Source organism: Salminus brasiliensis, chromosome 21, assembly GCF_030463535.1.
Source record: "Salminus brasiliensis chromosome 21, fSalBra1.hap2, whole genome shotgun sequence".
Taxonomy (NCBI): domain Eukaryota; kingdom Metazoa; phylum Chordata; class Actinopteri; order Characiformes; family Bryconidae; genus Salminus; species Salminus brasiliensis.
In genome coordinates this window covers 6,103,922-6,127,380 of record NC_132898.1, presented here as the reverse complement: position 1 = coordinate 6,127,380, position 23,459 = coordinate 6,103,922, and the positions used below count along the sequence as shown (strand labels likewise).

General features: G+C 42.5%; 3 protein-coding genes and 1 pseudogene across 3 annotated transcripts; 3 read left to right on the top strand and 1 right to left on the bottom strand.

The window, feature by feature from the left end:
* The first annotated feature begins 308 nt into the window (after positions 1 to 308).
* On the top strand, positions 309 to 4,513 carry LOC140542956 (aflatoxin B1 aldehyde reductase member 2-like). Its single transcript, XM_072665922.1, has 7 exons — positions 309 to 591; positions 850 to 1,037; positions 2,104 to 2,208; positions 2,713 to 2,809; positions 2,888 to 2,987; positions 3,263 to 3,392; positions 4,129 to 4,513. The coding sequence occupies exons 1-7, from the start codon at positions 387 to 389 to the stop codon at positions 4,288 to 4,290; spliced, it is 987 nt and encodes a 328-aa protein (XP_072522023.1). The 5' UTR covers positions 309 to 386; the 3' UTR covers positions 4,291 to 4,513.
* Positions 4,514 to 5,464: 951 nt separating this feature from the next.
* Positions 5,465 to 11,089, top strand: LOC140542825 (aflatoxin B1 aldehyde reductase member 4-like). The gene is made up of 7 exons (XM_072665766.1): positions 5,465 to 5,770; positions 7,232 to 7,419; positions 8,587 to 8,691; positions 8,817 to 8,913; positions 8,988 to 9,087; positions 10,204 to 10,333; positions 10,762 to 11,089. The coding sequence occupies exons 1-7, from the start codon at positions 5,476 to 5,478 to the stop codon at positions 10,921 to 10,923; spliced, it is 1,077 nt and encodes a 358-aa protein (XP_072521867.1). The 5' UTR covers positions 5,465 to 5,475; the 3' UTR covers positions 10,924 to 11,089.
* An 857-nt stretch (positions 11,090 to 11,946) lies between these two features.
* LOC140543396 (aflatoxin B1 aldehyde reductase member 3-like) lies at positions 11,947 to 16,053 on the top strand (annotated as a pseudogene).
* Positions 16,054 to 16,379: 326 nt separating this feature from the next.
* mrto4 (MRT4 homolog, ribosome maturation factor) lies at positions 16,380 to 21,620 on the bottom strand. The gene is made up of 8 exons (XM_072665980.1): positions 21,416 to 21,620; positions 20,908 to 20,966; positions 19,300 to 19,403; positions 19,123 to 19,204; positions 18,968 to 19,035; positions 18,483 to 18,634; positions 17,484 to 17,560; positions 16,380 to 16,974 (listed from the first exon to the last, which is right to left on the bottom strand). The coding sequence occupies exons 1-8, from the start codon at positions 21,441 to 21,443 to the stop codon at positions 16,822 to 16,824; spliced, it is 723 nt and encodes a 240-aa protein (XP_072522081.1). The 5' UTR covers positions 21,444 to 21,620; the 3' UTR covers positions 16,380 to 16,821.
* Positions 21,621 to 23,459: the final 1,839 nt, after the last annotated feature.

The window sequence follows — 23,459 nt, the reverse complement described above, 5'->3', positions numbered from 1 at the left end:
AATTTCAGCGCTTGTATCCTTTGTGTTTTGCTGACATCGTGTGGTGAAACGAGGAACAACACGTGGAGAGTACGTAAACGAACTCGGTCCTGTTTTAAGAGGTGTATTTTTATTTTCTTGAGAGCAGACCAAGCACATGAGCCTCGCACGACAAAAGGTTCACCCCAGAAGTAAACCAGGCGTTTTGGTTTTCCCAGTATCGCTGTGCCTCTTTTCGTTTTTAATCGACATTGTAACTTTTTACACGCTCCCTCAGTTTCCTCAGTTTCCTCAGTCTACTGCAGCTCAGGTGACTGTCTGACATGCTGTGCAGAGCCGGACTGCACTCAACTCCGCTCAGACTCCTCTCCAGCCTCAGACTTCCACCCTGTGGCCGGTTGGTCAGCATGTCGTCGTCTCAGACCACCCAGTCGAAGCCCCCAGCTACTCTGTTGGGGTCGAATGCCTTCGGGGGGCGCGCGGATGCGGACCTGAGCTCAAAGATGGTCCAGGCGTTTCTGAAGCGAGGTCACCAGGAGCTGGACACTGCCTTCATGTACTCAGGAGGACAGTCCGAGGCAATAATAGGGGGCATGCAGCTTCCCAAGACAGGTATGGCCTAGCACAAGACTGACCCTAACCCTGAACCTAATGCATTTCATTTAAGGCACTTTGCAGAGGTTCTTGTCCAGAGGTGCTTTGGTGTCCATTCAGAAAAATCTGAAAAACTGCCCAATATCTGCATTGTTTAAAATCACCTTGAGCTAAAATACTGCCTGAAGTCTGTGCTGATACCTAGATTCAAAGATATGCAACGCATAGCTAAGATAAAGGTCCACTCCAAGAAAACTCCATATTTTTGTCGTCCAGTTAGAATTTCCACCAAAGCGAACCCCTGGGTAGGCAAGACACTGAAGCCAGAGAGTGTTCGCTCCCAGCTGGAGACCTCTCTGAAGAGGCTGTGCACCCAGAGTGTGGACATCTTCTACCTGCACGCCCCTGACCACCAGACCCCCATCCGGGACACCCTACAAGCCTGCAATGAGCTCCATAAAGAGGTAGGGGCAGCTCAACTTGTCCATACGCCGTCTTATCAAGGCCTGAATCTAGGATCATAGTACGTAGAACTACTGAGAAGTTGTTCATTGCTCTGTGACTTGATTACGGCTGAACTACGGATCATAGAGGTTGCCTAATCCTTGCACTAGCAGGTGCTTCATGTCAGGATCTTCTCTGGAGAAACTTTGCCTTGATTCTGCTTATCACTGATTAGCTCCACCAGCCTGATATGTGAGTATGCCACCACAACGGATCTGACCATTTAAGGCATGGACTTATTTAGCAGTAGATCCTTCAAGTCCTGTTAGTTGTGAGGTAGGGCATTGGCACCCATGACCCTGTCGTCGGTTCACCAGTTGTCCTTTCTTGGAGCACGTTTGATAGATACTGACCACTCCATACCAGAAAAACCCACAAGACCTGCCTGACGTTTTGGAGAGGCTCTGACCCAGTCGTCTAGCCGTCACTTATTGTCTCTTGTCAAAGTGGTCCAGATCTTCTTATACTTGCCCATTTTCCTCATTTTAACACCTCACGTTCAAGAACTGACTGACTTCAAGACTGATCTCCCTCCCCTTGACATATTCAGCTGTTGATGAAGACTTCACTGCATCTGTCAGTGTTGTTATTGTTATGGCTGATCGGTGTACATTGTCCAATCCTGGCCTTTTATCCGAATGTGCCTGGACTCAAGTCTTAAGTGAGTGGAGGATCCCAATTTTGATCCTAGATGACACCACAGCCATCAGTGGCTGGATGTCCAAGAGAGCCATCAGTAGAATAGTAGAATGGCCCTCCCTCTCCCCCATCTCTCACACTGCTAGCCAGTGTGGGCTTCTGTCAGCTGACATAACAGTACTGGAAGTTTGTTCTCCAGATCTGTCCAGCAGTCCAGCGACATTATGTAAGCAGCAGTTCAAAAGTTTGCGATGGTGCTTCATATAACATGGAGGAAGCACCTTTGAGTTTGACCTCATCGTGACTGACATTATCATTGCTATGTTCACCGTTATTCTTCAGTTTTTCAGATCTTTTGAAAGCATACCCAATGTTTTCTATCACCAGGGGAAGTTCAAGGAACTGGGCCTATCGAACTACGCCTCCTGGGAAGTGACGGAAATCTACTGCATCTGCAAACACAACAATTGGGTGCTCCCCACAGTCTACCAGGTGATCGTGAAAGCATCTCCTCACGCATAATATTCACTGTATGTCCGAATGTTTGTGGGCTAATGAGTGCATTCAGCTACTTAGCTTACTTAGCTTACACCCATTGCTGACACGAATGTGCAAATGCACACACAGCTTGTCTCGTCAGTAGAATAGGAGGAGCAGATCTGGAGCAGATAAACATAAACCTATTGGCACCATGCTGCCTACTGCCAGGTGTGGGCTAGAAGGGTATAAAGCCCCCCAACATTGAGCTGTAGAGCAGTGGAACTGGGCGCTCCATCTAATACTTGCAATCAAATCCTCACAGTAAAGCTTTCAAACTCTAGTAGTAAGCCTTCTTCCCTGGACAGTAGAGACAGTTACTCCAACAAAAGCAGGAGACACTCTTTTAATACTCTTAATTTGGAGGATGAGCAGGTGTCCCAGTACTTTTGTCCACATGGTGTATGAAAAAATTCAGATTTTAAAAAGTTTTGATCTTTTTTTTTTTCATTTTTGAAGGGAATGTACAACGCCACCACACGACAAGTGGAGACAGAACTTCTACCATGCTTGCGATACTTCGGCATCCGCTTCTATGCGTACAATCCCCTTGCAGGTACATCACCACTCTCAATGTTTATGGCCACTCTTTTATGCTGCAGTTTTTCATTTGTTGGACTTTTCATTTGCGCAGGAGGTCTACTCACTGGGAAGCATCATTATGAGGAAAAAGATGGAAGCCAGCCAGCAGGACGCTTCTTTCAAAGTCACTGGTCTGCTGTCTATCTGGACAGGTGATAATAACACTTGTTCTCTGTGTAATCATACAGCCAGCATTAACTTCTCAAATCTTACTTATCTCTGCTCCAGTTCTCACTGTTAAAGGGATTAGTTCAAGAGATTCATTTGCACAGTTTTACCTTTTTCCCAAATTTAGTGGATCAGCCAGGAATGAATGTGTCCAAATGCTGCTTAAACAGTTAAGAAGTCCTTGATTATCAGATTGTGAAACTGTCCAAGGTGTCCAAGGTCATTATTATAAACACTGTTTTATCTGTGACTGTTTCAGGTACTGGAAGGAGAGCCATTTCAAGGCCATTGATTGTGTGCTGAAGGCTCTTGATGCAGCCTATGGGTCGGAGAAGCCAACCTTAGCATCAGCTGCTATACGCTGGATGTATCATCACTCTCAGCTACAGGTCAGAGTTCCTCATTACTAAAAGGCCATGATCTGGGCAACCCACAAGAAATGGCCTTTGAGGAACATATGGTCTTCTGGAATTTTTTGTGGATCATGAAAAGATATGATATTTTCAAAAGTAGCCAGACGCCTCTTCTAATTAATAAGTTCAGCTACTGGATGGAATTAGTTCTACCGGTGTTTATGATGTAGAACTAAGCATCCGACATCTGAGAACCTGTTTACACCTGGTCACTTCATGAGACCAGTCTCTGGATTATATCCTGATCAGATTTTAGCAACATGCGTTTACACTTGGTAGACTTCTGCGTCTCTGGTCAGTCAGACTGAAACCTGATTGCTGTGTGGGATGGAATATGCAAATTCACTCGCTGTGCAGCAATTATTACTGGTGTTTGGGTTGTACTGGGAGGAGTTTTGATCGTCGAATGAGTCTTGGAAAGACGGATGTGTTTAAACTGCTATAATCTGGTTTAAATGTGTCTTGGCTGTGTTTACACTTATTTGGCTTAGCCTTATCCAGATATAATCCTGATACTCAAGTAAACAGAATCAAATTAATGCTCTTGTGGCTGAATGCAATCAAATCCTCACAGCATTGTTTCAAAATAGTCCATAAAATGTCATTCCAGAAGAGTAGAGGCTGTTATGTTGCAATGAGAGGACAACTGGATCGGGTGCTACTTGAGTGATTCATCAGATTGATCACATGTTCCTGGTTCTGGCATTTTCAGGGTGATCTTGGAGATGGTGTTATCATCGGGATGTCCAGCATGGAGCAGCTCCAAGAGAACCTTACAGCAGCTGAAGGAGGTCCACTAAAGAAGAAGGTTGTAAATGCCTTCAAGCAGGGCTGGGACCTGGTGGCCCATGAGTGCCCAAACTACTTCCGTTAGACTCTGACCAGATTTAAGAAGAAACACTTTAATTTGACTTCTAAATGAGCACTTCTACAATATGTTGTTTTTATCTTTCACAAAGTTTTGTCATTTTATTGACCAGGAAATGCCTTTTTTATAAAAAAAAAAATTAAATGCATAATTGATCGGTTGCTGTTATTAATGGTATTATCATTATAAACAACGTGTGAATATTTCAGTTACATAAATGTACTCCCTCTAGTGCCTATGCCAATATACAGTACATACAACCAGTACTCTTTTTTTGTACAGATACTACTCTGGTAGTTCATGATTGTCAATAAATACAAATGGTATTTATTAAACTTTAACGTTACTGTATTTGCTCTGCTCCCTATACCAGCCTCATATTTTATTTTATTTTTTTATACAGTATATTGCTGCTGTCCAGTGAAAAACACGTATGTCCATTCATGTCCATTTTGGGTTTTTTTTTCCATGGTTGGAACCCTGTATCTGCTCTGTACAATGTGTAAATAGAAATGCTCTAAATGATTCTGTATAAACTCTTATTTTACATTAACTGAAGTAGGTTAAAAAAAAAGAACCATTACTAGCATGTCTGAGGTTAGCAAAAATCTACCTTTGAGCCTTTAAATTTGAGGGAACCTCAGTGGGCCTCCAGGTCCAAGGCTGTGAAATATGGCCCGAAATGATCATTTTGAGACATTGACCTCTCTCTGTGTAGCAAAAACCTAATACTGCTCTTCAAAATAAGCCAATAACCGTATACTAACTGTGAAGCATGGTGGCGGGAGTGATACGTTCTGAGACCTGAATGCCTTGCATAGGAAACTAAGGACCCAACCTAAATCCTATTGAAATGGTGTGACAGGACCTGAGAGGTTTATGCCTGGAGGTCTAGAAATGTCACTAAAGTGTCCCGAAATTCCTCCATGTCTTTGTGAGACATGAATTTCTTCCGGTTGTATTTTTTTGGTGTAACCAGATATTGAAAAGAAGGATCGAATTCTTTTACACATAGTTTTTGTCCACCCCCTCAGGGTCCCGTTAAGTCTAGAATGATCAAAAGTCCACTCCTGAGGTGAACCAGTGGCTTTTCGCTCCACCGTCCTACCCCCTTTTCGTTTTTAACCGGGTTGGGACTTTTCACACGGTCCCTCAGATCACGTTGGGCTTTCTTCCTTGACGCTGGCTGACATGCTGTGTACAGTGAGAGCCGGACTGCAATCAACTCCGCTCAGACTCCTCTCCAGCCTCAGATCTCCACACTGTGGCCGGTTTGTCAGCATGTCGTCGTCTCAGACCACCCAGTCCAAGCCCCCAGCTACTCTGTTGGGGTCTATGGCGTTCGGGGGGCGCGCAGACGCGGACCTGAGCTCCAAAATGGTCCAAGAGTTTCTGAAGCGAGGTCACCAGGAGCTGGACACTGCCTTCATGTACACAGACGGACAGGCAGAGGCAATTATAGGGGGCATGCAGCTTCCCAAGACAGGTATGCATGTTAATAGGCGTCCCTGCAGCACAACACTGACCCTACCCTATGAGTCCAGTCTCTTCCGTTAGCTGTCCACTGTAAAGAGGCCTGGACTGAGAACCTGTTTATTTGTTTTTGGGCCAGGAGGCTCAAAGGTCTTTGCAGAGGTGCAGGGTTCAAGACATAGGCTGATGGGTCTGCTTTGGGAGTCGATGTCAAGTTGCCCATTCAGGTTTCCAGACCTTCCCAGACCTCCAAACACTGGACCCTGGACCATGCTGCTCCAGGCATGAGCTTAAGAGTTACATGAACTGGGGGGTTCAGGGGTTCGAACATCCACCCGGGGAGTTTGGGTGATTTTTAGGGCCTGTGTCTAACTGGCCTAGCAGGAGGGCCCAAAAATGTATTCTTTGAGAATTTTGGTGTTGTGAGTTGTGGGGCCCAATGTTACATCATGGGGCCAAAGACCCTTGGTAGCACCCCTGTGTAGTGCACTATTACAGGTAGCAGAAGACACCTGGTTATGTGTGCAAGCTCATAGCTGTCTGAACGAAGAAGCTGCGTGCAATTCTTAAAACCAGATAACGCAATGAATTATAGGTATTCCATGTCCGTTAGTGTAGATCGTCTATATGCTATATATTACAGTGCATTGTGGGATTGTTACAGCGCACAGAAAACTCCAAAGTAGTGCACTGTATGGTGAATAGGGCACAGTTTTGGACACGGCTTCTTAGGGCTGGGCGATATATTAAAAATACTATCACGATATTTGAAGACATTTTTTACGATACACAATATTTATCACGATACATGTACCCACAGACTAAATACATCAGTAGCAACAGATTCCTAAAAACTACTGTATAGCTTCTCTCCCATTATGGATACAGTGATTTTTATTCAGTATTTGCTGCACTTTGTCTAATTAAACCAGTCTAATGACACTGTTTGTAGTGAAACTTGCAGTTGAACAGCGTTTATTAAGCACTAATAATGCCCTCGGTATGCTTAGAAAAGCATATTGTGTATCACGATAATAAAATTTTGCACAATACGATAAAATATCACCGCATTGCGCAGCTCTATGGCTTCTGTTGTTTCTTCATTGAAAAGAAAACTGCATTAACAAAACAGTGCTGTAAAATGGGCCAATTGCAAAACCCTCAAATCTTACGTAAGAGTCTTGACCTATTTCTGTACGAAAACCCCCCAAAAGCCCCCAAAACTGACCACCTCCCAGCCCAGAAACGAAAGCCTGCCACGCCACAAAGCTGCGACCGGTAAAACGCAAACGCCAGACTGTGCTGGCTGTCTTGCTGCTACGTGGACCAGACCAAAGCGAGTGGGTGTCGGTGCCAGGCTAAAAGCTACCACTAGCCAAGCAGCTTCAGTCTCAGTCAGTCATGTTGGTAATGAAATGCTGCAAAACCAGGTGATTAAACAGAAACGTGTGTTTGTTTTTATCTCGTAATCCAGTTAGAATTGCCACCAAAGCGAACCCTTGGGAGGGCAAAACACTGAAGCCAGAGAGTGTTCGCTCTCAGCTGGAGACCTCTCTGAAGAGGCTGTGCACCCAGAGTGTGGACATCTTTTACCTGCACGCCCCTGACCACCAGACCCCTGTGCAGGACACACTGCAGGCCTGCAATGAGCTCCACAAAGAGGTAGAAGCAACCCAGCTCGTCCATACACTAGTATCATTTTACCACATCTTACGAGAGGATGCTAATTGCTTTAAGAGTCTGATGTAATTACAGCTGTGAGAATCAAAAAGCAAAAAATAAAATATGGGTTGCTCTGTTTGTCAGTAGTGTTAGAAACTAGTACTGGAGGCCAAATTACTTTTAATAATAAGCTTATATCCCCATTTTTTGGAGACGTGATGGAGCAAATTGTACATATGAAGCATAATTTCCTAAAATTCCCATGGATAGAACCGACTGAGGTCAAGTTGAGTGCTGCACATGTCACTGCACTCAATAACAAAAATACTAATAATACAAAAATCTATTGGCAAGATTTTTAAAATTCTGTTCCCATGAAGTAGATTAGCACATGACCGCTGTCTCTGAGTTCAGCAAATTACAGACTAAGACTAAGACTATTCACTCCACAATTATTACTGTCTAATGCACCACAATCACAGACCCCATAATTCAGCTGTAGGTTCCTGCATGAATATAATGTACTGCTAACTGTCAAATATATTATAATAATTATAATGATCAAATATGTTATAATATCAGTCATTTTGAATGGACATTTTTACCTAGTTCTGTTTCCTTGGATTTGAATTAGGCGGGACTAGATTGGAAAATGATGCTATTCTACTTTTCTACTGTGCTGTTATCTCAACCAAAAGAGGATTGGTTCCCATTTTCAGTCCTGGTTCCTCTCAAGGGTTCTCAGGGAGTTTTGCCATTGGCTTTCTCAAAAGTGGCTCGGACCTAGACCTTTGTGACTATGTCCATTTTGAAAAGCGTTATATGGATACACTTGAATTGGATTGGTGTGATTCATTGAACCATTCAGAATTGGTCCAGATTTTACATCAGTAGCTCCTATTCACAATCTGCAGTTAATGCAGTCATTCCAGGTTAACAGTAACGTCACCTCTGACTTCTGTCAGAAAATAAAAGCTTATAGAAACAAACAGGAAAAAATGCCTGCCTTAGTGGGGTAGAGAGATGTGTTTTTCTAGCTTTTCACACTATTTTAAATATTCTATATGATCTATTTTATTTAAAACTGGCTTTAGTAAAAGCACACTATGTGAAATTTTGCTTTACTTTTACAGATCCTACCCAACTTACTATGTTTTCTATCACCAGGGGAAGTTCAAGGAGCTGGGCTTATCGAACTACGCCTCCTGGGAAGTGGCTGAAATCTACTGCATCTGCAAACACAACAACTGGGTGCTCCCCACAGTCTACCAGGTGATCGTGAAAGCATCTCCTCTAGTGTAATATAAGAAAAGTACATATGTAGCCTGTGTATTTCACACAGAGCTGAAAGCACAGTTTTGACCTTTTTTAAATTTGTATTATTATTCATTTTTAAGGGAATGTACAACGCCACCACACGACAAGTGGAGACAGAACTTCTTCCATGCTTGCGATACTTTGGCATCCGTTTCTATGCGTACAATCCTCTCGCAGGTAAACCACCTCTCGCGTCTTTTATCTTGATGGTTCATGTCTTAGTTTTTGAAGTATTTTTTTACTCTGTGTAGGTGGTCTGCTGACTGGGAAGTATCATTATGAGGACAAAGATGGAAGCCAGCCTGCTGGACGCTTCTTTGGAAATAACTGGGCTGCTGCCTACAGAGACAGGTTATAATGGAGCTTGTTCTCTGAAAACTCTCAAAACTCATGCAGGTTTCAAATAATACTTTTCACTGTGGCATTGTGAGCAGTGAAGAGGTTCATTTGTTAAAGCAGTAGATATATTTGCTGGTTGATTACACAACTTTAAATGTGTTTTTTTGGATTTGATTAATGAGAATGTGCATGTTTAAAAAAACAAAAACAAAATGTAGCTTTTGGACAATATTCGAATTACAGTGTTTATTACACTCCAGATAATTTTACAGAACAGATTGTTGGAATCCACTTTATTTTGAAATGTTTTCCAGGTCAGCTATGAAATTTTGTAGTATTTCATTCTGGAAGTCCTGGAATATCCTTCAGGATTTGGTTGGAAATAAACAACAAAATGCCAAGATGCCAAGAATGAAGGTTTTCTACACCCTGAAAATTTTGTTCAGAATGTAGTAAACATATTACCCTCAGAAATGCATTACCCGTATGATCTCAGAAAAAGTGAAGTATTTGTGTAAATAAAAAAAAAACAAGCAGTTAGTTCAGAGGCGAAAAAACTTAGATTTTACTCATGCTCCAAATTTGGTCTATTGGCAAAGAATGAATGCTCTGCATCCAAAGTTTGCTTCTTTAATTTTGCCCTAAGCTATGAGGCCAATGTAGCTAACAACCTATTAAAGCCAGTAGTTAGCATTGTGCAAACTTGCCTCAGTGGAGGAGTTAAACAGTTGTTGCAGCCATCCTAAAGCCTAAAATGCCTGTTTGTGAAGACGACTAAGAGAATGATACACCGCTGCTAACTGGTAGCTTTGAGCTTCTGTTACATATTAGCCACATTAGCATTGTGGGTCCAGTGAAAAAACTAAAGACGCGAACTTCAGACTCTAAACATCTTGGCTCATTGTCTACACCTGTAGTAAGTGGAAAATGATTGACATTGCTTGTATAAGTGGAGTGTCTTACCATCATCAATTCTCAGCTGCAATTCTCTGTGTTCTGCCTGGGGCAGCAGAAGAAACGTTTCACTAAAGGCCTGGAAATGATTAGATTGATTGATCTTGGTGTGAAATGGAAGATTTTGTCCAAGTGCTTTATTAAAACCAATATTGTTCTCTTTGACTCTTTCAGGTACTGGAAGGAGAGCCATTTCTATGCCATAGACGGTGTCCTGAAGGCTCTCCAGACAGCATATGGTTCACAGAAGCCAACCTTAACATCAGCCGCCATGCGCTGGATGTATCATCACTCTCAGCTGAAGGTAGAGGATCCTTAATCCAAAAAGGCCAATCAGCTGTTCTAAGCTAGTCAGTTGATGGTTAAGGATTGGATTTAAGGAACTTCCATAAGGTCTAATGGAGTTATATAAGATTTAATCCCTTGCTTTATTTTACTTGATAGTAAATAAATACACTATGGGGTGACTTCCTAGCCCTGGATTAAACCTAGACCTGAATTCCAATTTCCTTTAAATGGAGAATCGTTACACAGGGTTTCAACATCTAGCCTTCCATAACTCTAGCACTATTAATACCCATGATTTTAGAAGAAATGTAGAACTTTGCTCTAGAGAACACAGTTCCACAGTTCTTCTCAACAACAGCAGATATAGTAACGTTTATAAAATGTTGGCCAGATTTTTTTTGTTTGTTTTAATTTGTGATTCTGAGATCACTCTGGCATTTTCAGGGTGATCTTGGAGATGGTGTCCTCATCGGGATGTCCACCATGGAGCAGCTTCAAGAGAACTTAACAGCAGCTGAAGAAGGCCCTCTGAAGCAGGAGGTTGTGGATGCCTTCAAGCAGGGCTGGGACCTGGTGGCCCACGAGTGCCCCAACTACTTCCGCTAGATTCTGACTGCATTTAAGGAAGACCTCTTTATTCTGATTTGTAAATGAGCACTTCTAAATCATTTTATTTTTCCAAAAGATCAAAATGCACACAGTTGTGTCATTTTATAACAGTCTCTTATTAGTTTCCTAAACTTGTTTATAAAAATAAATTTCTAATTGGTAATGTGCTGCTGATTCCACCCTGTTATTGACACTACAAGCAAAACTTTGTATGAATGTCAGACAGTTTACCATCTACTAGGTTTTACATCTACATAAATGTGCATCCTGTTATGTTCTGTACATCATTCCAGCATATAATTCCATATTTATATTTGGAGATGATTATGAATATATCAGTTCTTTGACAAAATCAATGTTAAAACCTTGTTATTGACCAATACCAATCCAGTATGTTTCTTTAAAGAATATTAAATTTGAATTTAGCTAAGAAAATCAGGTATTTTTGGATTTTGGACCCTGCCAAACAAACCAGCGTAGACCAGTATGAGTTCAGTGTTGTTCTAAACTGGTTTTTACTTGTGTAGGCTGGTGTGGTGCCGGTTGACCATGGTATATGGTATGATATATGATATGGTATGGTTTTATGTTGAGTTTGATGGTTTAGCCGATCTGACCAACCTGACTAAGCTATAAATGGTCAGTATGACCCAGCTTGTTAATCGCATGAGCAGCTTGACCACACTAGTCAACCAGTATAAGCACTTTGACAACAAGCTAATCGGCAAAGGGTACGGTTTTACCTTCTCAACCACCTTGAGCATTAAAGATCAGCTTGGTCCATCTAAAAGCAGCTGCCGGCAGAAGCTGATCTTAAGATGTATCGTTTAGCAGGATATATACTGGCTTCCCTGCTGAAACGTCCAGCTTAAGACCAGCTTTTGCCGGTAACCGATTTTGGATGGTCTTAGCTGGTCTTTGATGGTCAAGGTGGTCAAAAAGCTGGTCATCCAGACAAAAAAAACACATACCCTATGCTGGTAATTTAGTTGCTTCCCCAGCTTTTGACCAGTTTAGAGTATGTTGCATTTGATTTTGGTTCTGTTGGGGTGTATGATGTTCGGGGGTCGCGCAGATGCGGAGCAGAGCGCCAAAATGGTCCAAGAGTTTCTGAAGCGAGGTCACCAGGAGCTGGACACTGCCTTCATCTACACTGGAGGACAGTCCGAGACAATAATTGGGGGCATTCAGCTTCCCAAGACAGGTATGCATGTTAATAGGCGTCCCTGCAGCACAACACTGACCGTACCCTATGAGTCCAGTCTCTTCTTTTAGTTGCCCACCTTTGCAGAGGCCTTAACCAGTGGCCTGAAGACCAGTGCACGTCTAATTGGGCCAGGATAAGGCCCAAGGTCTTTGCATAGTGTGTGTGATGTTTTATGAGTTGCAAGAGTTTCCTGCAAGTTCTTGGGAATTTCTGTAAAGTTGTCCCATTAGATGGGCCTTCAGATGGGCCGGGGTCTTCAGTTGCATTTAGCAGAGGCTCTTCTCCAAGAGTGCTTGAGCTGAAATGACTAGAGACCTTCAATAAGTGCATGGACTCATATCTCCCAAAAGTATTAAAAAGCAAGCCCCCTGAGGCCTGGAGTTCGGCAGTTCTGGAGTTGAAGGTGCTAGAAGGGGATCAATGAGTGATGCCACATAGAACCAAAGGTTTAATGATGTAGATGTTCTGGTTCTTTACCAGTTTATAGGTTATCCAAAATTGGTTCATTATGGAAGCAAAGATGTTTCTTCAGTGGCATCGAGAGAGAACCTTTTGTAGCACCTTCAAGTGTACGGCTCTTGGTACGAATCAGATTTTGGCCAGTGCCATCAGGTAGGGAGGGGATGGTACATAGGCTGGTAATTTAGTTGGTTCCCCAGCTTTTGACCAGTGTATTGCACGAATAGCATGATCAGCCTGACCAAACAAACACATACCCTATGCTGGTCAAGAGCTAAGCTGGTCAACCATCTTAACCAGTTTGAGCTGGCCATTCTGGGTTGTTGTTGTTGTTTTAGCAGGGCTTGGATAGTGGCCAGCTATGCTTGTCAATTCTGTGTGTGTAATCAAGGGGGGCCCTTTTAATTAATCACTAATGAACTAATCAGTTCAATTAATCAGTTTTTAGTAAAAGAGCACCAGGACTCCAGTGGTAAAGTCCAGTGGAGCTGCACTACAATACCTACAGTAGTATTTACCACTCAGCACTGCGGTTACATTGCAGTGTTTTGCTGATCTCTAGCTCTTTAATGGAATGAAAATTGGTTCAATATGGAAGCAAAGCTGGTTCCTCAGTGGCATCGCTCAAAAAACCCTTTCTAGCACCTTTATTTTTGAGAGTGTACGGCTCTTGGGGCGAATTAGGTTTTGGCCAGAGCCATCAGGTAGTAGGGGCTGGTTCATATTTTTGTTGGCTTGGGTTGCCAGCTTTCTGGCGAGAGAGGCTACAGCAAGCCAGTGACAGGTACACAACGACACAGCAACATGGGTACACTTTGGAAAATTTAAAGTCCTAGAGGGTCAGAGTCCAGCACAGAGTCCAGTGATTCACTTGCTCAAATGGTAAGGCATGTGTTGAAAGTTGAACCAGTAGTGCACAGTCATGGTGACTGTATTTTTTTTAAATCTCTTAATCCAGTTAGAATCGCCACCAAAGCAAACCCTTTGGAAGGCAATACCCTGAAGCCAGACGACGTCCGCTCTCAGCTGGAGACCTCTCTGAAGAGGCTGCGCACCCAGAGTGTGGACATCTTTTACCTACACCTCCCTGACCACCAGACCCCCATTCAGGACACACTGAGGACCTGCAATGAGCTCCACAAAGAGGTAGGGGTAACTCAACTTGTCCACATGCTGGACAGTAGTCTCCTTAAAGTCTATAACAAGTAGCACACACCTACACCTACCAATAATTGTCTGTTGTTTTATGACCCTGTTATGCGATTTCAGCGTGAGTGTGCAAAAATATGTAACCCAGGAGTGCTGCCAGATGATTGTCCTGGAGGACCAAATTAATGGAGAGCCTTTATCCCCACTTTTGGAGAGTTGGTTGGACAATTTGTGCATATAAAGCATCTGTAATTCCATAAAGATCCACATCTGTAATAGAGATGCATGAGTGTGGAGAACCGTAACATCAGGGAAAGGTTCTGTAGACATTTAAAGAACCATTTCAAGCTTCTGGCAACATTTTAGTGATTCAGCAGGAAAGTGGCATTATAGATGCACTGTGTCCAAATGTTTGTGGACACCCTGTCTTATGAATGCATTTAACTACTTTAAATTGCATCCTTTGCTGTCACAGATGTATACACACAGCTTGTCTAGTCCCTGTAGAGAAGTACCGCCAATACAATTGGACACTCTGGAGCAGATAAACATGAACCTATTGGCACCATGCCTAATACCAGGCGTGGGTTAGAGGGGTATAAAGCCTCCACCATTGAGCTGTGAAGCAGTGGGCTGTGTTCTCTGGAATGATGGATGGTGGAACTCCATCCAATACTTCTGGAATGAATTGGGGAGTGGGGAATGATGAGGTGGGGTGGTGATCATCCAACATCTTGACCTCACTAACGCTCTTGTTGCTGAATGTAATCAAATCCTCACAGCAGTGCTCCTCCTCTAAAATCTAGTAGTAAGCCCTCTTCCCTGGACAGCAGAGCCAGTTACTCCAACAAGAGCAGGATAAACTCTTTTCGCTCTGCAAAGCTGAGGCCCTCCAGGGTTTTTTTTTTATTATGGCTGTTTTGAAAGCATATCCAATTATCATCATTTTTTTTTATTAACAGGGGAAGTTCAAGGAGCTGGGCTTATCAAACTACACCGCCTGGGCAGTGGCCGAAATCTACTGCATCTGCAAACACAACAACTGGGTGCTCCCCACAGTCTACCAGGTAAACCTGAAAGCATCTCCTCTAGTGTAATATATGAAAACTATGAGAAATGTAAGCAGTTTTAGTTTTAATTAATTTTATTATCTATCTAAGGGAATGTACAACGCCATCACCCGACAAGTGGAGGCCGAACTTCTTACATGCTTGAGAAACTTTGGCATCCGTTTCTACGCGTACAATCCTCTCGCAGGTAAACCACCACTCGCGTCTTTTATCTTGATGGTTCATGTCTCAGTTTTTCATGTTTTTGTAACCAGTAACTTTTTTTTTTATCTGTGTAGGAGGTCTGCTCACTGGGAGGTATCATTATAAGGACAAAGAAAGCCAGCCTGCTGGACGCTACTCATCTACAGAGACAGGTCATAAAGTTAGCTTTTCACCAGCAACTCCAGCAGCCATCATACAGTTTCAAATAGTTTCAAACAACCAAATTTAAAGATTATGAAACCATGATTTATCTTGGTGTGAAATATTACATTTCACATAATAAAAATTTCTGATAAATACTGTCCTCAGTATTCTACTCTGTATCTATCACCGTTTCAGGTACTGGAAGGAGAACCATTTCTATGCCATAGACGGTGTCCTGAAGGCTCTCGAGGCAGCATATGGTGCAAAGAAGCCAACCTTAACATCAGCCACCATGCGCTGGATGTATCATCACTCTCAGCTGAAGGTAGGAGATCCTTGTGCTTGAGGAACCTGGGGTCTCATGGAATTATAAAGTACTCTATGGGTCAGGGTTCCCAGTCAGGAATTAAGCCTCCATAAAGGCTACCCTTGTTAACTCCCTGGTGTCAGAAGAAGCGTAGCATTGTATAATAGGTATTAAATGGAGTTCCACACATCTGCAGATCAGCGCTGGGGGTGTAATATTATTATTATCAGCCGTAGCAGATAGAATACCCTTTACTGTTCACACAGTATATATAAAAATTCAGCTGAGGAACTTTGATAGAAGGACGTTCTCAAACATGCAGCAGCAGCTGAAACGGACACTCCTCTCAAGCATATGCTACTTGAGTGATTGATTGGATTGAGCATTATGTTCCTGGTTCTGAGATCACTCTGGCATTTTCAGGGTGATCTTGGAGATGGTGTCATCATCGGGATGTCCACCACGGAGCAGCTTCAAGAGAACCTAACAGCAGCTGAAGAAGGCCCTCTGAAGCAGGAGGTTGTGGATGCCTTCAAGCAGGGCTGGGACCTGGTGGCCCACGAGTGTCCCAACTACTTCCGCTAGATTCTGACCAGATTTAAGACAGATCACTTTAACCTGTATGATAACTGAGCGCTTCTACAAAAATTTGACAATAAATTCCAGACGATTTTATACATAGTTTGGTCATTTGATTAACGAAGCTGGTTCTCAGTCACTGATTAATTTAATTAAAAAGTAAAGTAAATGCATATTTGATGATTTGCTGTTGACCTGTTTTTTTTACCCCCTTCCTTAGTGCACATAATACACATTCATTTATGTAAACTGTAAATGATGTGATTCTAATAATAACAATAATAATAATTTAATATAAATGCTAAATTATGCATAAATGTGATGCTAAATTAAGTAAAGCAAAATACCACTTTATTTTTTCCCCATTACAAATATCAGAAACACACAGCCAACATCACATCTGGATTGGATGGGATTCATTTTTTCCCCCTTCTGATCTCCAACCCAATGCTTTTTCTGATATCGGCCCAACACGATACCCAGCAACAAGAATACGGCATGTTCGGAAGACCTTAGATCCTTTTCTGGCATATTGGAGGTTGATGAACACCACACAGCAGCTCGATGTCCTTTAACAATGTATATTTTAGGGGAAGAATCAAAAACAGACAGATGTACAAAACTGAATTTGCTGGGTAACTGTAAATCTGGATCACACACTCCAGAAACAAACACACACATATATAACCTGCTTCTGAATGCCTGCTTCCACAGTTTAAACTAAAACGTCCAAGAGAAGAAAAAAAAGTCCATTGCCCACATAGTCCAACTCCAATTTATTCAATCCCGTCATCCTCCTCCTCTTCTTCCTCCTCTTCCTCCTGGTTGTCCCCTTCATCCCCTGCCAACATCTCAAAGTCTCCAGATTCAGAGTTCCACATGCACTTTATGGTCACTTTGAATTCGGCCATTTCATACCCAAAGAGTTTCTGAAATAAAATAAGGACAGAACACGGCAGTCTTAGTTTATACCCTTATTATCTGTTTAAAGGAGCCCTGAAGTACACTCTGCCCTTTTCTATTCAGTGTTTTCTGTCCTAGCTTAGAGTCACTAAGATTTCTTCACTTAAAAAATAATAAATTATGATGAATTCAAGGTTACCGAGACATTTGACAGTGCTACTAAACCTAGCAATTAACTGAGAAGTTTAAACAGGCACACTGAGCAGGAAAACGCAACCCTTTCTTAGTTTTATTCTGGAATATAACATGATTATTTAATATTTCATGAGACATGCCAACTTTGCAGAATTAATTATAAACAATTAATAACTCATTATTTTAGCTGGACATATCCTCATGTGGAAATGGCTATGGAAGCGTCAATGAGAGTAAACTAAAGAAAATGCACGTAGAGATCTAGTTCTAGTCTTAGACATATTCAAAACTTCTCTTACTTGAAACCACTGAAGCCCAGAATGATGCCCAGTCAACTTACCAGAATACGAGCCTGTTCAGGAGTGAGCGTGTCTCCCTCTTTGCACACTTCAAAATCTTTTATTAGCGTCACTACTCCTGCAGGTTTGGAAAAAGAACAGACGTCAAACATTTACTCTGGTTGTGAGAAGCAGGTCTTTTTCGGTGAAGTTTTACAATCTAAAGTCTAAACATCACTTCTTAGAGACCCCAAATAGCATTGCACAAACTCCATACTCTGTAGCACCTAATATGGTAAAAATCCCTGAAATGTAAGTTTTGCATTTAAATCAAAGGCAAAAATGTAATAACCTACTATAATAACTATAATAATAACTAAGAAGTTATTACAAATAATAAAGGTATTTCTAACCTAAAAACGTAATATATTTCCAATATATAACAGGTCAAGATCTTACACTACATTGTTAAGAAGGTCTTTATACAGTTTTGCCCGAGTTAAATGCACAGCTGTATTACATGTCTTACATGAGTGTTATTACCTTATTAGGATATTACAGCATTCAGCACTACAGCCCTCACTTGCCTGAAAAACGTGTCGTGTAAAGTAATCTCTAATAGATCTAAACAGTAGTAGCAGCTTTCAGGAATTCTGTTGTCTGTACTTTTGTGTGTTTTAGTTGGCAAGTGTGCCACACACAGTACATAAGCAGGTCTGAACAATTTCACATCATTTGCTGCATCTGCTGATTTAGGCCTGAAGTTAGCACATTGCTAAATGCTGGGCCTGAAGCAACCACTATATGTTGCTATATTAGCGCCCCTACAAAAAGCACTAACCCCTAAGACTTCAAGGCTTATTACATGCTAAGGTGTGTTACTCAGTAACTACAGGGACTGTAGAAACTGGCGGGTCCACTCTTTGGTAATAGAAGTTGATTGTTTAAGGGGTTAAATAAGTAAACATATCTCCGTTTTTATGGCAGAACATTGATAGAACGTTGGTTTCTGGCTAAATCAGAGTTGAGACGGAATCATTTCAAAGGGAAAGCTGCTTTACCTTTTTTAAGAGCTGTGGGCAGTCCTAACTGTCTGAGTTGAGGCTCCATCGAGTGTGTGAACTGCTCTAGCGGCCCTTCGTCCAGCGTCACCGCCATTTGTGCAACATTACCAGACCGTGCGTAATCTACCTCCTTGAAACTGTTAAAATACCTGAAGGACACAAACATTGAACACTGTATCAAAAAAAAAAAAAAAGGGGGGGGGGGGGGTCATCATTTAATCACTTTTATACTCTTAAACAAACACAAAGCCACAGTTTGTGAAAGGTGATCATACAGTCTTAACAAGTTACCTCCTCCCGGGACTGACAAATACTACAGTAGCAGTGTAACAAATGGCACTGGCACATCTTTAAAGACATTGCTGGTGAATTTTGGCTCAAACAGAGCCTTAATAAGATCTTGGCTAGAATGCAGTGCAAAGAACATGTGGTATCGGTCCATTCAATAGCACAAACACCGAGCATAGACTCAGAGCACTCACTCTTGGACCTCCTCCTTGGTTTTGTTTGTGAACAAGACGCCCACCTCTCCTCTCAGAAACTTGCTGACCTATAAAACAGGCAAAAATGTAGCAACCCATCAGCCACAAAGCTACTCATCAAGTCATACGCTTATGTAAATCAAGCACATGCGTACCCTGTGCAAATTATCCTTGTATTCGTCTGTTGGTCCTTTCCCCAGCGCGATCATCATCACCTTATTCTTGCCAAAAAAGAAACTTGAACACAAAATCCACATTTATATTATATTAGACACCAATCAGCTTAGCATTCCAGTGTTTAAGCAATTGAGAGTGTATTCAGTCTCTCTCACCGACTGTGTTTCCAAGCTGCTCTGATATCCTTCAGCTTGTTGTTCCTCATGTTTTCCACAGAGAAGATGAACACGTATCTGTACGTGTCGACACATTTTCTTAGCTGGAAGGACAGACGATGGTACACAAATTAATACCTTTCCACAAAATCACATCTCGCATTTCAGAACACTGCACGGCATGGCCTAACATGTTAAACGGTTTTTAGTTTTTCTCAAATGACTTGTTGGTTTGCTCTGGTCTGAATCAGTTAACAAGTCTGTCAACTTGGAGCGTTTCCCCTTCCCCCTGGTTTGTTTCATACAAGGAAGAATTCATGTGCACCAAAATGCATCACAACAAACTATGCGAGAACATTCTCTCTGCTTATTGGTCAGATCTGTCTGGGGCGGGAGCAAGAACGTAAATACAGGAAGATGGTCCTGTGTTTTAAACTAGTGCTGCATATGTCTGTGCAGTTTAACGTGGAGGCAGAGATGGCATCTGTTCAGAGCTGTAGTAGCCCAATCATCTGGGCAGTATACCAGATTAACACCTGGCTATGGGAGCCGGTTAGCTCAAACTTGTGGCATTCACCCATGTTCCCATGTTCTCACCACAAACTAACCGCTCCTCAGAGTTCGTTCAGAACTGGACAGAGACAAGGGTCTCTGTGTGATTGTTTTGATCCACATCAAGTGTGATTATTGTTTTTACACATACCCAAACGAATCACACCAAGGGTGAGAACGAACCAGAGCTTAGAGCTGGGCTAGGTATCTAAATCTCTAAATCTGAATTCCATTCCATAAGTCCCATAATTCCCTGTTATATTTAGTAAGCATTTCATTAACATCAGTGCTTTTTAAAGTGAATCAGTATCGAAGTCGAGGCATCAGTGCATCGGTACTGTGAGTTGGTGTAGTGCAGTAGATGACAACACCCTTTAGCACTGTACCATTCATTGCTGCCACCCCCATACTTCACTGAGTGATTGGTGTAACAACATGAAGTGGGTAACAACATCCCCTTGCCTGTGGCAGACCAAGGTTCGATGCAGCCATTCTCACACTTGAGGCTGGCACAGCATGGTGGGTAACATAGTTTCTCTCTCTGTGACAGACCAGGGTTCGATGTGGCCATTCCCACTCTTACAGCTGGCGTTGCATAGTGATTAACGTCGTTTCCCACTCCGTGACAGACCAGGGTTCGATGCGGCCATTCTCACACTTGAGGCTGGCACAGCATGGTGGGTAACATAGTTTCTCTCTCTGTGACAGACCAGGGTTCGATGTGGCCATTCCCACTCTTACAGCTGGCGTTACATAGTGATTAACGTCGTTTCCCACTCCGCGACAGACCAGGGTTCGATGCGGCCATTCTCACACTTGAGGCTGGCACAGCATGGTGGGTAACATCGTTGCCCTCCCCCCATAGCAGACTAGGGACTGATTCAATGGCCTTTTAAGCACACCACACTACACAAATAAGAGTTCTTGTGCAGAATCCCTAACTCTACATCCACCTTCCTGGGGAATGTGACTCAAATATAGCTCATCCAGGACAGGAGCATCAGACAAGTGGTGTAAATGTAACTGGATGAGGGAGAAAAAAAAACATACACTGACCTCCTCAATTAAATTCTGCTTTGCTTCCAGACCCTTTTTGACAGTTTTTGTCAAGGAGACTGCAGAGAGAGAAGATTGAGAAGTTGTTAAGTAGGTAAAACATTAAATTAACACATTTCAGCCATAAAACAAGAGCCAACGAGCACCTACCAGCATGATTCACCAAGCTATGGCACAGCTTGCTTATTAGTTTGCAGCTAGGCTAACAAGAGGGAAATGAGCCTGAACGGCTAATTAAGTGATGATATTTACAATCTGACGATTAATAAAAATGGGGAAATGTCAGGAATCACAAATATATATATATATACACACACACACACACACACACACACACACAGCTACAACGTTGCTGATACTCGTTCAGCTATTGCTTGCTAACCTAGCAGGCTGCCTCGTCCACTCGGTAAGTTAACGCTAACGTTAGCAGTGTAAATCAGCTCTGTATGAAATACAGATTACAGACTTAAAATATCGCCGTAAAACCATTTTTAAAACTTCTAAATACCTTTCTTATCCCTCTTCGACTTCGGCATGGTTCTCACGTTGTTCGCTCTTCTTCTCGAGAGTTGGAAACGACGACAAAAACACGTGCTGCCCCCTACCGCCGCCTGTAGCGCGGGCGAGGCGAGAGGGGCTGTCAGTTCCCGCTCTTGTCCAACAGGTGGCGCCCTAGTAAACAAGTACTGAGGCCTATTAGAGGTTGTCCAAAAGTTTGTAGACACTTTCACATTTAACATCACTTCTGAAATCAAGGCATTGTACTGTCCCCAGTCTGGCCAGCTCAAGCTGGATAAGACAAGACTACTATATTTACCATTGGTGTTGGCTTCCTGTCTTTAACTCATCCATGCAGTGAACACACACATACACACTAGTGATCAAACACACACACAGTGCCAGTGTGTGCCCGGAGCGGTGGACAGCAAAGAGCCTCGCTCAAGGGCCCAACAGTGGCAGCCTGTCGAGCCTGGTTATTGAACCCACAACCCAGTCAGTAATAGCCCGGTGCTCTAACCCCTGAGCCACCACTGCTACAGGTTAAGCTGGTGTGTGTGTTTGATGGTTTAGCTTGTCTACCAGCATAAGCAATCTCACCACGCTAGTTCACTAGCATGACCATGCTGTGGACCAGCATAACCAGGACGACCAAGCTGGTTGACCAGCAGGCCCTGTTTGACCAGCTAATGCTAACCAGCTTTGATGTTGACCATCAAAGAGCAGTTTAGACCATCTGAAACCAGCTGGTCTTGGGCTGGGTTTTGCTGCTCTTTCTGCTCTTCTGGGATGGAAATATTGCTGTGAGGATTTGATTGTATACAGTCATGGGAGCATGCATGTTGTCTACAGAGTTTTCTAGCAGTGTCAGCAATAGGTGCATCATTTGCTACTAGAAGGCCTGTCTGGATACTGTAGGAAATCTAATGTATTTACTGCAGTATTGCAGTCTGTTTCTCACCACGGTTGCAGAACTTCTGAAGTGATTATTATAATAACACATATACTCCACTGTAAGAGCATTATTTCATAGTTTATGAGGTTTATTCAGATTATTCTGTCTGGGGACTCTGGCTGCACCGCAGATTTTTTTGCCTTAAAGCAGTAAAGTATGTGTTTTTGAGAGGTAAGCTATGCAAAATGCAAAGAGGTGTATCTGGGCCATTTTGCAGGAATCAGATTCCAAAACAGCAAGGTTATGTAAGAATGTGCTCATTTTAGGCATGTTTGCTAAGATGCTTCAGAGAAAACCTTATTTCTGATGGATGCTCAGCACAGCACAGTTTTAGGGCTTGTGTAATGATTTTGCTCTTCTTCAGAGCTGACAGCACATTAACCTTTTTTACATAACAATGTCGAGATACGCAGCAATGGGGGTTTCAGCATCGTCATGTTTTGCATGAAGTATGAATCATATCTCATTACTCCCTAAACATCAAACTGTTTTTGATAGTAGTGGTAGTGGGCATGTTTCACAGCTCCAAGGGCCACCCTGCAATGGACTGGCACCGTGTCCAGGGGGTAATTCCCTCCTTGCGCCCAATGAATCCAAGTAGGCTCCCTACAGCGGATACAAATGGATGGATGGGTCCTGCTGGGAATCCATGTCAATTCAGTAATGTTAAACAGATGCAAATGACATAATATTATACGTTGATCATGTTACAGGAGATGATCCTCCACAACATTTCAGTAGGGTTCAATAGGGGGCGCTGCCAGGGATTTTGGGCCCCATGAAAAGATATTACACTAGACTCCACAACTCTTAATAAAAAATAAAAAAAAATAATAATAAAATACTCATTTAGGGCCCGGCAGTTCAAATAGGGTTTAGGTCAGGACTAGGCCAGTTAGCACCCTGTCCAGAGGGCTATTAGCTCCTTGCCCTCAGTGCTTTTCTATGTGATGGTGCTAATAGTAAAATTGTGGAAAATAGTGTGTATGTGTGTGTGTGTGTGGGTGGGGGGGGGGGGGGGGGTATTTTCTCTTACAACACCATACATGTACCTCTCCATCATAAATGTATTTTTAAATATATCCTTGGACTAAAATTG

Bases quoted from the DNA above. Each gene is read 5' to 3' on its own strand.
- mrto4 (XM_072665980.1), bottom strand. From the start codon at position 21,443: ATGCCGAAGTCGAAGAGGGATAAGAAAG. The intron at 19,404-20,907 runs GTCAGTGTATGT...CTGTCCTTCCAG, and splicing joins AGCAGAATTTAATTGAGGAG to CTAAGAAAATGTGTCGACAC. The intron at 17,561-18,482 runs GTAAAGCAGCTT...CCAAACCTGCAG, and splicing joins GCCCACAGCTCTTAAAAAAG to GAGTAGTGACGCTAATAAAA.
- LOC140542825 (XM_072665766.1), top strand. From the start codon at position 5,476: ATGCTGTGTACAGTGAGAGCCGGACTGCAATCAACTCCGCTCAGACTC. The intron at 8,692-8,816 runs GTGATCGTGAAA...TTCATTTTTAAG, and splicing joins TGCTCCCCACAGTCTACCAG to GGAATGTACAACGCCACCAC. The intron at 9,088-10,203 runs GTTATAATGGAG...TGACTCTTTCAG, and splicing joins GCTGCTGCCTACAGAGACAG to GTACTGGAAGGAGAGCCATT.
- LOC140542956 (XM_072665922.1), top strand. From the start codon at position 387: ATGTCGTCGTCTCAGACCACCCAGTCGAAGCCCCCAGCTACTCTGTTG. The intron at 2,209-2,712 runs GTGATCGTGAAA...TCATTTTTGAAG, and splicing joins TGCTCCCCACAGTCTACCAG to GGAATGTACAACGCCACCAC. The intron at 2,988-3,262 runs GTGATAATAACA...TGACTGTTTCAG, and splicing joins TCTGCTGTCTATCTGGACAG to GTACTGGAAGGAGAGCCATT.